Here is a 15,379-nt window from a genome sequence, read left to right as displayed (position 1 = left end):
AGCAGCAAAGAGAGCCGGCACGAACCCTAGATGGCGAAGAGGCCAGCCGCCGCCATGGACGAGTGGGTCATCCTCAGCGACGGCGAGAGCAACACGGCGGCGGTGGTCCTCGACGGCAGCTACGACAGCGACGGCACCGCCTCCTCCGACGATATCGACACCGCCGCCTCCGATGTCTACAACTACATGGCCAGGTCACGCCCCCTCGTCTCCCACTTCGGCGGCGGCGGCGGCGTCGATGGCGGCGCGCCGCCACCGCCGCTATTCTATGACGGGCCTCTAGGAGCCGTCGTGGCGGCGGCGGCGGCGGCGGCGCCACCAGCGCCTCCGAAGTTCGTGAAGGAGGTTAGGTACTCCTATGGCGAGGCGCTCTCGATCGGAGGAGGGGATGAGATCAAGCAGAGGCCGGCAGCTTCGGAGATCGAGGCAACAACTGAGCGCTCCATCGACGCCGCGAGCCAAGAGGACACCAGCTGCGAGATCGGTAACGCCGGCGTTGTGATCTGCGACGGCGACGTGGTCGAGCACACGGCGGACGTCGACGGCGGCGGCGCGACTACCGATGACATCTCCGTCGTTGATGTCACCGACGTGGCCGAGCAATCGGCGGATGTAGACGATGGCGGCGCGACCACTGATGACAACTCCGTCGTTGAAGTCACAGACGTGGTCGACAACACGGACATGGCGCATGTTGACGACGGCGGCGCGACTACTGATGACGACTCCGTCGTTGATGTCACCGACGTGGGCGAGCACACGGCGGATGTCGATGGCGGCGGCGCGACCACTGATGACATCTCCGTCGTTGAAGTCACCGACGTGGTCGACAACGCGGACATGGCGCATGTCGACGACGGCGGCGCGGCTACTGATGACAACTCCGTCGTTGAAGTCACCGACGTGGCCGAGCACACGGCCGATGTCGACGACGGCAGCGCGAGCACTGACGATGGCATCGCCGTCGTTGAAGTCACTGACGTGGTCGACCACACGGCCACGGCGCACGTCGACGACGGCAGCACGAGCACCGACGATGGCATCGCCGTCGTTGATGTCACCGACGTGGTCGACCACACGGCCAGGTCGCATGTCGACGACGGCGGCGCGGCCGCTGATGTCATCTCCGTCGTTGAAGTGCCACCATTGACGACAGTATCAGCCGCTCCGCCGCCGCCGCCGACTACGAGCGAAGTCGACGGCGAGCATGAGAGCAGCATCAGATCGCCTCCTACTCCTGCAGTTGTGGCTGCATCGAGGGCTACTAATCCGCCGCCGCCGCGACGAAGGACCTCCCGGGCGCCGAGACTGCCCTGGAGGTACAGACCGGTCATCGACGAGCACAAGAGCAAATCTGGCGACGCGCCACCGACTCCCCCCGCAGTGATGGTTTCACCGGCGGCGACTTCTCCGCCGCCGCTCGATGCAAGAACGTCCGGCGAAGTCGACAAGTCCGTGGTGGTGATCAACGACGAGCCTGTCCATGTGCTTACTGCAGCAGCTGCTGCAGCAGCAGCAGCAGCAGCAGCAGCAGCAGCGATGAAAGCAACGGCGAGCGACTCCGGCGGGAAGAAGGACACGGCGCACGGCGGCGGTAGCAGGTGCATGGTGATTCGGGAGGTCGGGGAGGAGGAAGAAGCATCACACCATGCCGCCTACGAAGCTCGCAGGCGCGCCGAGGCGTTCCACGCCACCATCAAAGCCGCCACCGCCGCAGAAGCTCCATCCCAGCCGCCGCCGGCCGATCGCCGCCATGGCTCGGGGCAGTCCGCCGCCCTCGAGGCTCGCACCCAGCCGCCGCCTGCTACCACCAACGCCGCCGCAGAAGCTCGAACCAAGGTGGCCACGGAGCGACGGCGTGGCTCGGAGCCGAGCGCGGCGGACATGGCGGACTTCGCCATAGCCTACCTGTTCTCCTCCTCGTGCATGATCCTCTACTCGTTTCTTCTTGCTTCGTATTTCTACTAGTCTAGCTAGTTATTGGCTCGATCGAAACAATCGTATTACTATTGGCAGTTATTTAATTAGTTTGGATAATTGGATTTCAGCACTTTCATATCAGTAGTCGATTTGAAGTTTTGAACTATTATGTTTATGATTATGATTTTGTATTCGGTAGTATTGTCTCGTCGTTAAGGAATTGGATCATCAGATTTACGATTATATATGGTTCATCTTTCCGTATATGCTTTATTACTTGTGCTAATAGCAAAATGCATATTCAATTTTTTTTTCATGCGCTTACGATGGTGTGAGTCTTTCCTCGATCAAATCAGGGGCTTCTTAATTGTTTCAAATGTAGATACCGTGATGTTATAACTTAGTATCAAATCAGGGTGATTGACTTTATCGTGATATCAACAATATAAAGTACTACCGTCCTATAAAAGTTAAATTTCTACCTTCCTTCGTCCTAAAAGTTAATTTCTACCTTTGAATCTTTATCTCATAAAAATTGTATTTTTATTAATGTAGCACCTGGCAAATTGATTACATTAAATATGTTTCCTTGTAATTTCCCTTTCTTCCATCTCATCTCTAATACGTTGTCTCAACCTTCCTTTTAATTAAGTTTATATATGAAATGTGTGCATGTATTGTTTTCATTAAATAAAGTTATTGTGGTTATTTGTCTATCCTCCTAATATATGTCCTTAATATCCTAAAAAATTATTTTTCATGGGATGGAGGTAATTTTTTTAACCTTATAATGAACAGAAAAAAGAAAGATAAAAACACAACCGCAAAACGTCCATTAATGTAAAAAACACATATCCGTAGAAAGTCATACACCGTACTTTAAGTAGAAAGTCATACACCTAACTTCTTTTAAAATTAACTTATCTATTGTATTATTAATATAGCACGCACCATGTTTTTGTGGAGGCTATAAATTCCACATTAATTGGGGAAAAATAAAAAAAGGTCTTAACCATTGAACTATTGTAATTTGAGATTATAACGGTATAAATTGATTGATATAGTTGTATAAAATACAATTATATTTATAGAAATATAAATTGAGAGTTGTATATGAAATCTCGGTATTATAGGAATAGAAACTAAGAGTTGTATATAAAATCCAAGGATTATAGAAATATAATTTAAGAGTTATACATGAAATCCACAAGGTGGTTTTCCGGCCACGGGTCTTTTGGTTAGCTCCACAAGGTGGTGGGCTAGACGATATGGGTTCGAAGTCTTACCCCTTTTAATTATTTGATATTAGGTCTTTCCCTAATATTCGCATCTTTTTAAATTCAAAGTTAGGTTATTCCTTAATATTTGCGTCTTTTTAAATCTAAAGTCTCAAAAAATAGGAGCTAAGAGAAACTGCGCGGGGGCAATCCTCTAGTTTCTCTAACAAAATAGTAAGTAATCTTGATCTTCTCCTAATTTTCATTAATAGAAAGAAGTATTTAAAAACAATCCTAGAGAGCTCCTAATATTTTCATTAAAAATATTGAAAACAACCTAAAAAAAAGTTACTCCCTCCATCTACTTTTGATAGTCATATTTTCAAATCTGAAAATTTTATTTTTGATAGGCATATTTCACTTCAACAACCTATCATCTTAATGACTTTCTCGGATTTAATGCATAACTTTCCATTCTTCCACACAAGATTGGCTACATAGGTATCAAGAAACGTAAATATCAATGAATCGCTTGTTTACGAGGAATGACTAGTAGTATGTTTAAATGGATGATAAATATCAATGAATCGCTTGTTTACGAGGAATGACTAGTAGTATGTTTAAATGGATGATAAGTAGAATTACTTATTCTTGTTCTGTGTGCCAAGATAAAATATAACTATGATGGAGAGAGTAGTAAGTAACAAGCATGGAGCTGAGGCTGAGCATTCCATCACGTGCGAAATATTTACGCCATGGCATGCGAGATACTCCACTAGTAGTACGATTTACGGAGGGAGAGGTATTGGGATGTCCACGGTGGCATTCCTGCGATGGCAGCCTCACAAGTCAAAGTCACGGGCTGATCAGTGCGGATGAGGTAACCAAACACCAACCAGAGACACTCCCCCCCCCCCCCCCCCCCCAATGGCGGCCGCATGGAAACGACAGCGCCGCGCGCCGCCACCGCCACCCAGCAACGCGGCCGCCTGAGTACCTACCCCTCCCTTCCTCCTCCTCCTCCTCGCCGGTGAGCCTATGGCGGTGCGGCGGAGCACGATATCGACGCCCGGCGAGACGGATTTGTGATCGCGCGGCCATGTCGATCGTCCCGCCGCCGAAGAGCAGCCCTCCTCTTATGGCCGCTTCGCCGTCGCCCACCAATTCGTCCTCGTCCTCCTCCCCGGCGCCATCCGTCTCGCCTCCACCGGCGCCGTCGAATCCACATGGCGGCGGCGGCGGCGCACCCCCGCCGTCGCCGGCCAGGGTCCCCTCCCCGCCGTCTCGCTCCTCCGGTGGCGGCTCCGGCTCGGAGGACGTCGCCAGGTCGGCGCTCGCCTCCGCGCGCCGCGGCGGGTACAACGCCATGGTCGAGATCGTCTTCGCCGCCGTCGGGGCCGCCGCGCTCCTCGTGCTCCTCGTCGCCGCCTGCCTCTGCTGCTCGAGGAAGACGGCGCCGAGGAGGAAGAGGAAGAAGAAGCCTCACAACCCCGTCACGCATTTCGACGCGGACACCTCGGGATCCAAAGGCGGCGGCGGCCGCGACACCAGCGGGCCGAAGCCGCCGCCACCGCCGCCATGGCTGGCCGAGCCCCGCGCGGCGCCGTCGACGAGCGACGCGGCGGGGATGAGCAAGGGGACGTTCACCTACGAGCAGCTCGCGGCGGCGACGGGGGGCTTCGCGGAGGAGAACCTGGTCGGGCAGGGCGGGTTCGGGTACGTGCACAAGGGGGTGCTCGCCGGCGGCAAGGCGGTGGCCGTGAAGCAGCTCAAGTCCGGCAGCGGCCAGGGGGAGCGCGAGTTCCAGGCCGAGGTGGACATCATCAGCCGGGTGCACCACCGCCACCTCGTCTCCCTCGTCGGCTACTGCATCGCCGGCGCGCGCCGCGTGCTCGTCTACGAGTTCGTCCCAAACAAGACCCTCGAGTTCCACCTCCATGGTCAGTCACTCGATCACTCTAGCTTACCACGCCATTGCTGCCTCCCTCACCTCGCCGCAAGATCAAGAAACATCCAATTCTTGTTGGTTCAGGGAAAGGCTTGCCGGTGATGCCATGGCCGACGAGGCTGCGCATTGCGCTCGGGTCGGCGAAGGGGCTCGCCTACCTACACGAAGACTGTGAGCACCATTGCTCCAATAAATTTGATGTTTAAAAATGTCTACGATTTTTCATATCTGAATTGAAATTGCATTTGCCATTTTGACCATGAAGGCCATCCTCGGATCATCCACCGCGACATCAAATCCGCCAACATCCTCCTCGACAACAACTTCGAAGCAAAGGTAACATTTCAAATTGCTGCAGATTTTCCTTTCTTTTAAAAAAAAATTGCTGCATTTCAAATTGCGGCATCCGATTATCTGATGGTTTGTGTCATTTCAGGTGGCGGATTTCGGGCTGGCGAAGCTGACGTCAGACAACAACACGCACGTGTCGACGCGCGTGATGGGGACGTTCGGGTACCTGGCGCCGGAGTACGCGTCGAGCGGGAAGCTGACGGAGAAGTCGGACGTGTTCTCCTACGGCGTGATGCTGCTGGAGCTCGTGACGGGGCGGCGGCCCATCGACGCCGGCGCCGCCGACCACCCCTGGCCCGCCTCCTTCATGGAGGACGACAGCCTCGTCGAGTGGGCGCGGCCGGCCATGGCGCGCGCGCTGGCCGACGGCGACTACGGCGGCGTCGCCGACCCGAGGCTGGAGGGCAGCTACGACGCGGTGGAGATGGCGCGCGTCGTCGCCAGCGCCGCCGCGTCCGTCCGCCACTCGGCGAAGAAGCGCCCCAAGATGAGCCAGGTATGTCAATGCCATGTGTCATGACCATCGTCTCCGGCGCCGGCGGCGCCGCCGCCAGCCGTGCAGGGCTCACCGGAGATGAAAATCGGTGCAGATCGTGAGGGCGCTGGAGGGGGACATGTCGCTGGAGGACCTGAACGAGGGGATGCGGCCGGGGCAGAGCATGGTGTTCGGCACGGCGGAGACCGGGGGCAGCATCAGCGAGGCTTCCGGGTCGTACACGTTCGACATGGACCGGATCATTCAGGAGGCGACGGCGGCGAGGCTGGAGTCCGGCCGGCGAGACGATGTGTCTTTCTCCGGCGAGATGAGCGCGGAGTGGAAGCAGCCTCCGCACCGGGTGAGCAGGTAGCAGCAGCTTCTGAGTTGCTGGGTATCACTTGGGGTGGCCATGTGTGGTGTGGGAAGTCAACTAACACAAAGTGTGCCCAATTTTTATTGGAAATATTGTTGGATATAGAAAGAGGAGGAAATGGTTTGATTGTTCCATTAAATGAAAGAATCGATAAATCTGCTTGCAGATTTTGAATGAGAAACAAAATCTAGGGTGTGTTTAGTTCACGTCAAAATTAAAAGTTTGGTAGAAATTAGAACGATGTGACAGAAAAGTTAGAAGTTTGTGTGTGTAGTAAAATTTTGATGTGATGGAAAAGTTGAAAGTTTGAAGAAAAATTTTAGAACTAAACTCAGCCCTAGTGAAGGGCTAACAGAATACAGAACTGAATTTTGTTTCAGGTTGTTCAAATGACTGACAGTGTGTGATTGTCAAATTCTCGAGACATTCGCCTGAATATAGCAGTAGCAAAATAAGTGTAAGTGGCAGCATACACAGATAATACGGTCATCGAGAAGGTACCAGTTTAAAATTTGGTTACTCTCCAAAACTGTAAAATTTCTCCCAACCAAAATGTGTAAACACACAAACAGCTTTTCAAGCCAAACAGTAGTAGTATCCTATCTTACTATAAAAGTTATCCTCTACGAACTCCTTAAACTTAACATACAAAGATGCTACATCATCATCCACTAACAAGATGCCACATCATCATCCACTAATTAACAAGATGTCACATCATCATCCACTAACAATCATTACATTTAAACATCATGCAAACATGCTATATCTTTATAGTGTTTATAATTTAAGAGCTTTTCAAATACAAACATGTTAAATTATCATCCAACATAATTCACATAATATTTCAATGTATATCTTCATGCAAAGATGTCACATCATCATCCACTAACAATCATCACATTTAAACATCATGCAAACATGCTATATCTTTATAGTTTTTATAATTTAAGAGCTTTTCAAACACAAACATATTAAATTATCATCCAACATAATTTACATAATGTTTTAATGTATATCTTCATACTAAATTCTCGCAGCAATGCGCGGGGTTTCACCTAATTTATTTAATGACAGCTTCCTCATGCTGACACGACTTGATTTATTTATTCAACAACAGTTTCCTTTTTTTTTCTTTTCCATTTCGTTTCCTGGAGGTCGGAGTAAAGGAAAACAACGAAACTACAGTACTGTAGAACTGGCTGTAAGCCTGTAACAACTCCAAAACGAACTTAAACTTATTACAAGATATGAAGACTCTAGTAATCTTGTTTAACTCAAGACAATAGCGTGCCAAACGTGTCGTGTCAAACTTTCGGCAGTGTGGTAGTGTTGTAAGGAGTGGATGGCTCAACCTACAAAACAGATTAAATTACAACATAAATCCCTCAGTTCTAGGGTATGAGCTGTCAAGAACACTTAGGAAACTAAATTTAATTATATAACATGGATAATAAATTATGATGAACTATCAAAGAACGTACAGCAAGATATCGTGTCAGCAAACTTGTAGTACTGCTGTTAAACCCCAGGACAGGCTTTCCTTCAACGCGGGATGCATGTAGAGATTTTCTCACTTGAGAGGCAAGAGACTGACACGAAAAAAAAATACAGACAACACAGTTCAGTCTTCAGATGAAGAAAATAAGACAAACATATGCCTGGGGAAAGTTGAGAGTCACACATGCTAGAATTGAAGCCAAAAACTAGACCTTCAAACAAAATGGAAATATATGTATAAATATTCAAGCACTAACCTTGCCCAGTTCCACTCCCCACTGGTCAAATGAGTTTATTCCCCATAGGAAACCCTGGACTGCAATCCGGTGCTCGTAGATGGCTAAAAGCTGAAAAGTAGAATTTGCTAGTGCTTAGTACGTCTGTAGAAAACAATAATGCAATTTATAGTAAACCAAGTATTATTCCTGGTAATTTGGAGTCAACCAAATACTCTTCCAAAGAAGACATGAATGAAAAAGGATGTGCATGGATTTAATAGCTGGTCCAGATCATGTAAATTATAACTCAAAGGATTGCATCATGTAAAAAAGAAAAAACTATATTCTAACAAATGTTGTGCCATATGATTACAATCAAGAAAGGAAAATGATGAAGCAGCACAATTTTATTTCTCTGCTCACATGCTGCAGTGGAGGGGGCAGCTGCACACAAGCTTTACTATCATAGGTCTAACAAGCAAAGTAGCTTGCCCACTGTCCTGCACGTCAATTCATCTCAATTTCCCCCCTTTTTTTACATAAAAAACAGTTGATTTGGTATTAAACATAGCAAGAAACCGGCGTAGTCATGTTTTTTCTTGAGAAAAATGGAATATGCTGGTCAGGCTTTCCTTTTTTCGACGCTGATGGTCAGGCTTTCCTCATGAAGAAGAGAAAATGCATTATATATATGAGCCATTTTAGGGCACTCCATCTTTACCTCCATAGAGGTAAGAGAGCCACGGCACAACTCTAAACAAGATCAGAATCCTATTGGTGAAAAGAATTGATATGGTTCAGGACTAAACTTGCAACTCTAAACAAGTGTCCGAATGCATTTGCATACCTGTCCAATCTCATAAGCAGATAATGAGGGCAGCAATAAACTAAGCGATGGTCGGTTGCCCTGAAAAGTCTGTAACAAGAAAGGACCAAGAAAGCACTGTCAGAAGCTACATCTATAGCTGAAAGCATAATGTCTTGGGAAAACTAGACAAGGAATGAGTGAATTATTATTACCTTATGAGGGATAAGATGTTCAGGTACTTTCTCGCTATGCAGTTGTTCAGGAGTCTGGAAATATCCAGTGAACTGCTGTCAGAAACAACAAAAAGAAACAGCTCATGGAAAGTGAGTATATCCGAAATACATCATTTACCTTTCCATAAGCAAGCGCATCAGGCTGAGCAAAGAAATTGGACATCAATTCGTCATGATTGCTCACAATTTCCCCTAAAAAAATACGCACAACATAGGTGTTCAACATGCAGTTGAATAATCACAAGGTCAACATGCAACATATTAAGGTTTGAAAGAAAAAAAGGATCATGTACAACACCTTTCAAGTAAACAGGTTGCTGGCTTTTTACGACACCGATAAAATCACAAGGAATAACTCTTCCCTGGAAGTTTAGGCACAAGTATTATCAACAAAGATGTTTTTTCTTTCATAAAAAACAAAGATGGATATTCACAAATAAGTTTCCTAACTAATTCTTCTTTTCCTTTTGCATTATTAGATACTTAGAAAGGTAAGAACTAAGAAGTCAGTGTTACTGAGATAACTTAAAATATTTTGTTGAAAGAATGACAACGCAGACTGAAAAACACAGTGCTGATATCGCATAGAGCTATAGAAGAAATCAAGAACAAGACAAGATAAATGTACAAGGTAGCATGGTCGCAATTTGCATAATCCATTCATAAAAGTATAAACATATTGATGCAAAAGGACGATGGCATAATAAATGGAGCATATCACAAATCAGCAAAGAGAAAAAGAAATGCTGTACGCTAGCAAAATATCATCAACTCTAAGCACCATGGCATTGTCAAGCTTTGCATACCTTAGATGCTAGTCAAGTAAGTCCTAGATCATAACATGCTAGATGTACCAATCATTACCTGATGGATTAATTGATAGAAGCTGTGTTGCCCATTGGTTCCAGGTTCACCAAAATCAATTTCACCACTCTCAAAGGGCAGTTGAACACCATCAATGGAGACACCCTTTCCATTACTCTCCATGCTAAGCTTTACACCATAATGAGCACATGTTATGACTTAGAAATAACCGGACGAGAATGCAATAATGGAACTGGGAAAAAGGAAGCTAGTGAAGAACCTGCTGAATATGCGGTGCAAATTTCTCAAGTGCTTGGGAATAGGGCAGTATTGCCTAGAAAAAAAAACATTTATATTAGAGATAGCACCCAAATGAAGGCATGGGTCAATTCGTAATTGAAAATACGATCCAATGGGACAGAATTTCTTACTCTAGCTGGATATCCGAGAAATGAAACATTCCACACACTCAGCAAACCAAGGAGTACCTACCCATAAATGATAAGAGCCTGTTATAAGGGTGGTTGGCAACAGTAAACACAATAGAAAAGCCACTTACAGGAATATTTTTCTCAAATGAAGATGAACGAAAGTGTTTGTCGATGCTGGCTGCACCCTCCAAAAATCTTCAAAAGAAAAGAATTATTAATAGAGCACCATCTATCATCGAATTTTAGCCTCAAGGCCCTCCAACTTGACCAAGCGAAAAACTTATTAAAGAATTCCAGCATAATTTAATCATCATATCATCGGATTTTACTTTCCATAGAAACAAGAAATTTCACACCGTACATCAGTATCCTCATTATGACCACATCCTACATAATTTCCACAGTACCACAAGGACCAGAAGATACATTCTGCTGGACAAAAAGGGACCCCAGGTCTTATATTTCTGTGTCAAGGCGACCAGTGATACGTATATGAAGTATGAAACAATGCAAAAGGGTATCCTGATTTAACAAAATCTTTTCCTAGAACTTGAAAATAGGTATAGTTATTAGCACTCACCTATCGGTAAGATAAGTCTGCAGTATTATTATCATGCTATAAGCTTTTCTGTTTCTAGTATATCATTGTTTAGTGCCACAGTGCCATTGTTTTTCAAAGACTCTAGCATAATATGTGTATTGCAAACACAAGAGAGCCAAAGAAAACAACAAATTATTTTATAGTAATGAAATTGATCCTATGCTGCAAATTTGAACTCCTAACGGTATTGTATTATCTATTTGTAATTAAAAAAAGTAGACATTTATGAATAGATAGCATACTTCTGAACAATCGGAAAGCCATACTGAAGAGATAAGGGCAGGACACCAACAGCACTGCAAACTGCAACATAAGATTAAAGTTACAAACAAACATAAGGTATGCATATTTTTTAATTGAAAAAATTCTCACCACTATAGCGGCCACCAACCCAGTCCCAAAATGCAAAAGCATTTTTCGGGTCAATTCCAAACTTCTCCACAAGCTTCAAAACAAGAAAAATGTATAGATGAAATTTCATCATATTACGATAAACAGTACATTGATGAATAACACTACATTTGTAGTATGAAAGCATAATAGCTGAACATGTCAACGATGCAAGTTCAACACAATTTATAATCCAAATGTGACGTAATTTAGAATGCAGAAAATAGATTAGATCAAGTGAAATTTGAATCGAAAAATAAAAGCTCCAGAAGTACCTCAAGATTGGTACTGACAGCAATCATATGTTTTGCAACAGCATCAGGTCTGAATCAATACATTTAGGATCAGTCACGATGATAATGGACCCGAAAGGTGTTTCAGGTGCTAATAAACTAACCCAAGAGAAGAGACAATCCACTCCTTAAGAGTTCGAGCATTTAACATTGTTTCAGCTGTTGTGAAGGTCTTCGAGACTACCACAACTGCAAGTTTTTACACAATTAAAACTTCTGCAGATATTCGTAATGTCTGACAGAACACCTGTACTGAGTGTTAGTATGAAAGAGCAAAACATGGTGATTACCAAGTGTTGTTTCAGGATCTAAATCTTTGATGCTTCGTGCAACATCAACAGGGTCGACATTTGCAAGACTACAAGATAACCAAAATTACATATAAATTAATCGATGAAAAGCATTGTGCATGAGTGATATAAAAATATGGAAACTGAATAATAGAAACAGTAAAACATCATTCAGATTAAGATTAGTGTAAATTAAAGTGCTCAGCATAGCACAAGACCCTATATAGCATAGAAGAACAAGATCTAACAGGAATCGTGACTGATTTCACAAAGTAAAAACTGCTGGAACAAATTACTGAGAAGACATAAAGGCAGAGGTAATACTATGACCCAGTAGAACAAATTGCTGGAACAAATGGTGTTCACATTAGTATTAGAAATATGCCGCAGAAACATACAGTTCACAAAGCATTGAATAGAATTGCTGTTTGGCAGCACATTACATTTGAAAACCTGTCATACACACTTACAATCTTAATTGCCGCCCTTTGGCAGATTCTGCAGCTTCTGGATCTGAAATTTAGCAAGACTTTCAGGGTTCGCCAGATCATAATTTTCGGTAAACAGTCAGAGTCTGGAGAACATAAGAATGAACAGTATAAAAAGTTCACCTGTCTGGAGGGCAGCATGCACAAACAGAGGACCAAGAAAGCTACCACCTATTCCTACTGACACAACATTTGTCAATGCTTTACCAGTTGCCCCAACCTACAGTATAAATAATAGCAGTAATCAATCTTCGGTGTTCAAAAACATTTGGTGAGTTCAAGAAAATCTTCAACTTACCCATGATCCACTCCTAAAAGTTTCTGAAAATTGCTTGATTTTATCTTTTACACCCCAAACTTCGGGAACCACATTGACCCCATTGCTATTTATTACTTCGTCTCTTGGAGCCCTTAGAGCTACATGAAGCACTGATCTGTTCTCTGTGCTATTTATCTAAGAAAAAAGAAATCAAGTAATGTTACAAATGCATCACAGCAACTTCAAACAATGTATATGGAATGGGAAACTTAAAAATAGTCCAAACGTTAATACTAAATTATGCATCAGATCTCAGAACAACTAGTCAAGCTTTTTACTAAGCAAAATTACATGCAAGCTATGTGTACCCAGTGTTCATGGAAAGGCACTCTCTTTAAATATGATGAAATTACTGAATAAACGTCCCCCTCAGGAGACTGAACATCTTTTGCAGGTCATGATGCTTACCTTGTCACCTCTAAACATCTTCTCAATCTTCTCCTTGAGCTTTGCAGCCTACAATAAATTGGATAGGGATATTATCCCAAATTATTATTCAGGAAGACCAACCCCACCATATAAATGACACCAAAACCATAATACATCAAACAGGTCTCACCTCGGCCAATTTAAACAGCTTCTCCATGGTTTCGCCAGTCGCACGCTGCCTCGAGTAATCCAGATATATGCCTTCATACTCACTGTCAATCAACAAGCACCTGAGAAACGAAAGCAGAAACCAACACATGCAATGCAACAGCAGAAAAAAGAATTCAACCCTTACGCTGTCATTGCCTTGCAGCGCTCAACATCATGCATCAGATGGCGCAGGTGCGTTTTCTGAATCTCCCCAACATGCGCCTGCTCCCCGCACCAAAACACGAAATCATAGTGAGCTCTACCAATCTAATCGAAGCATATACATCGAATAAAAGCGGCAGCAATGCGAGCACTCAAAGCTTCGCGCGCGTATGATAACAGAGCCATCAATCCACGCACCTGGAGGCCCTTCCACTGCTCGGTGTCGCAGATGAGCGCCGACGACGCCATGGCTGCTAGCTGCAACAACCAAAAAAAAAACAACAAAAATCACCCAAACGATCAACGAAACCAACCAAATCATCAGCGCAAAACGCATCCATCTTCACCGGAAATCAGAACCAAAGCGGAATCGAACGAAATCGGCAGAAAAACCAGATGCGATAGCAAACAGTAGAGAGCAAAAAATAAATTCGTGGGGGCGAGGAATTATACCGTGGGGGGAAGAAGCCGATCGGTGGGTGAGGAAGCGGATCCGCGCTTCGCTTCCTGCGAATTACTAATTTTTATATCTCAGATTTTTTTTTCCTTTTTCCAATTTCTTCCCGTGTCTTCCGTCACCGTGGGCTGAAAATAGTAGGGCTCCGCGCCTCTGAATTGGGATATCCGGTTGATATGGTGGTGGGGGACGACGGTGGCGGTGGCAAAAAAAAAGAAGTGCAGACAGATGTACTACTGTTGCTTGGTCCACCGTCCACCTAGTCTCCTAGGCGGCGACCGGAAACCGGCGGCGACGAAACGGCGGCGGGGGGGGGGGGGGGGGGGGGGGGGGGGACGGTGGTGGCCCGGAAGGTCGTCGGAGTGCCAGCCAATGGGAGAAAACTGACCGATGGGAATAAGATCATTCCCCCATTATCTTTTATACTTTTTTTTAACTACACATTACAACGCAGACACTCATAACGCACGTACACTCACCGTTATGAGCGTACGCACATAAACCCTATCACTATAAGCATCTTTGAAAATGGCCGGCAAATTCTGAAGATTGACAAAGTCACCTAAGACGTCTCGCTTTTAACGGGTACATCGTCTATTACTGAAAGCACAAAGCCGTTAGTGTCAATCAAATTTAGTGGTTAGCTTAGGCTATGTACAAAATAATTATTAATCATCATTATAATCTAAAGTTGATATTTATTTTACTGTTATAGCCTTGTTCTGTTATAGATTATAATCTTAACTTTAAATTTTTCATACCCTATATTGTTTATAGCAACAGAAAGAAAACTTAAATGTTAATTTAATAATGTTATTTTCACCAAATAAAATTTAATTTATAATAAAATAATTATTGATCAAATATTGAATTCTTTACATGTGTGCCTATGGAGAGAGTAATAATTACTAAGGACAAATAAAATGTTTAACTAAAATTTACCTGAAAATCAAACTTCGGGATGCTAGAGAAACACCCTGGGGTCTTTCGGCTAGTTCCATAAGATGGTGGGCTAGACGACTTGGGTTCGAAGCCTCACCCCTTCTAATTATTTGATATTAGATCTTTCCCTAATATTCTTTAGCCAAAGACAGTACAGGCTTTGTTCGGATTATAGGATACGGGCTTTGTTCGGATTATAGGATAGGAAAAGTATAGGAATCTAAGTGTGAAACAGAGAATTTTTTTAAAAAAAACTTAGGGATGCTAGACCAATCCGTTTTCAGCCAAAGACAATATGGGCTTGTTCGGATTATAGGATAGGAAAAGTATAGGAATAGACCAATCCGTTTTCAGCCAAAGACAGTACGGGCTTGTTCGGATTATAGGATAGGAAAAGTAAAGGAATAGGAATAGGAAAGGAATTTAAGTGTGAAATAGAGAAATGAAAATCAAAGGAATACAAAGTTGAGAACATTCAGATCACAGGAAATTGAGTGCCTAGAATTGCATGCAGGAAGAAGAATAGGAAATGAATCTAAGTGTTAAACAGAGAAATGAAAATCAAAGGAATACAAAG

At 44.6% G+C, this 15,379-nt stretch overlaps 3 protein-coding genes across 4 annotated transcripts; 2 read left to right on the top strand and 1 right to left on the bottom strand.

Annotated features, from left to right (window-relative positions):
* The first annotated feature begins 30 nt into the window (after window positions 1–30).
* Window positions 31–1,968, top strand: LOC136355692 (actin cytoskeleton-regulatory complex protein SLA1-like). Its single transcript, XM_066308515.1, has one exon. It carries the CDS (start codon window positions 31–33, stop codon window positions 1,966–1,968), a length of 1,938 nt encoding a protein of 645 aa, XP_066164612.1.
* Window positions 1,969–4,069: 2,101 nt separating this feature from the next.
* On the top strand, window positions 4,070–6,677 carry LOC4334291 (proline-rich receptor-like protein kinase PERK4). The gene is made up of 5 exons (XM_015772976.2): window positions 4,070–5,077; window positions 5,170–5,256; window positions 5,351–5,421; window positions 5,522–5,932; window positions 6,027–6,677. The coding sequence occupies exons 1-5, from the start codon at window positions 4,237–4,239 to the stop codon at window positions 6,282–6,284; spliced, it is 1,668 nt and encodes a 555-aa protein (XP_015628462.1). The 5' UTR covers window positions 4,070–4,236; the 3' UTR covers window positions 6,285–6,677.
* Window positions 6,678–7,199: 522 nt separating this feature from the next.
* LOC4334290 (glucose-6-phosphate isomerase, cytosolic A-like) lies at window positions 7,200–14,167 on the bottom strand. 2 transcript variants are annotated; one of them, NM_001418730.1, is made up of 24 exons: window positions 13,857–14,167; window positions 13,602–13,661; window positions 13,387–13,463; window positions 13,222–13,303; window positions 13,071–13,118; window positions 12,642–12,797; window positions 12,467–12,563; window positions 12,326–12,368; window positions 11,856–11,923; window positions 11,670–11,754; window positions 11,548–11,596; window positions 11,255–11,327; window positions 11,125–11,185; window positions 10,410–10,476; window positions 10,282–10,338; window positions 10,131–10,184; window positions 9,911–10,039; window positions 9,345–9,408; window positions 9,165–9,238; window positions 9,026–9,079; window positions 8,853–8,921; window positions 8,045–8,134; window positions 7,772–7,879; window positions 7,200–7,642 (listed from the first exon to the last, which is right to left on the bottom strand). In NM_001418730.1, the coding sequence occupies exons 2-24, from the start codon at window positions 13,650–13,652 to the stop codon at window positions 7,595–7,597; spliced, it is 1,704 nt and encodes a 567-aa protein (NP_001405659.1). In that variant the 5' UTR covers window positions 13,653–13,661; window positions 13,857–14,167; the 3' UTR covers window positions 7,200–7,594. The 2 variants fall into 2 exon arrangements, with proteins under 2 accessions (NP_001405659.1, NP_001405660.1); NM_001418731.1 differs by lacking the exon at window positions 13,857–14,167 and adding an exon at window positions 13,751–13,838.
* Between the last annotated feature and the right edge of the window lie 1,212 nt (window positions 14,168–15,379).

This window comes from Oryza sativa, chromosome 3 (assembly GCF_034140825.1).
Source record: "Oryza sativa Japonica Group chromosome 3, ASM3414082v1".
Lineage (NCBI taxonomy): Eukaryota > Viridiplantae > Streptophyta > Magnoliopsida > Poales > Poaceae > Oryza > Oryza sativa.
This window is presented reverse-complemented; position numbering and strand designations above follow the sequence as displayed.